Source organism: Penaeus monodon, chromosome 15 (genome assembly GCF_015228065.2).
Source record: "Penaeus monodon isolate SGIC_2016 chromosome 15, NSTDA_Pmon_1, whole genome shotgun sequence".
Classification (NCBI taxonomy): domain Eukaryota; kingdom Metazoa; phylum Arthropoda; class Malacostraca; order Decapoda; family Penaeidae; genus Penaeus; species Penaeus monodon.
In genome coordinates, this window is record NC_051400.1 from 726,022 (window position 1) to 726,230 (window position 209).

Genomic DNA, 209 nt, shown 5'->3' on the forward strand with positions numbered 1-209 from the left:
TACCACTAGGTCCTTAGACGGAATAAGGAAGCCAGGCATCCGAAACAGCCACGTCCCCTTCTGGAGCTACGCGTTACTTCGAACTCAGGTCTTCCTCCTCTACTTCTTGGCCGGGATCAAGAAACTCGACCCTGATTGGCTGTTGGGATACTCGATGCGGAACCTCTCCGAACATTGGGTCTTTTCGGTGTTCAGGTAGAGTCGGTTGC

At 53.1% G+C, this 209-nt stretch overlaps 1 protein-coding gene across 1 annotated transcript in view; it reads left to right on the plus strand.

The window, feature by feature from the left end:
• Positions 1 to 209, plus strand: part of LOC119582084 (vitamin K-dependent gamma-carboxylase-like) — a 6,460-nt gene that overhangs the window by 1,869 nt on the left and 4,382 nt on the right. The window contains exon 4 of the mRNA XM_037930331.1: positions 10 to 195. Coding sequence (XP_037786259.1) covers positions 10 to 195 — 186 coding nt within the window. The remainder of the gene's footprint in view (positions 1 to 9; positions 196 to 209) is intronic.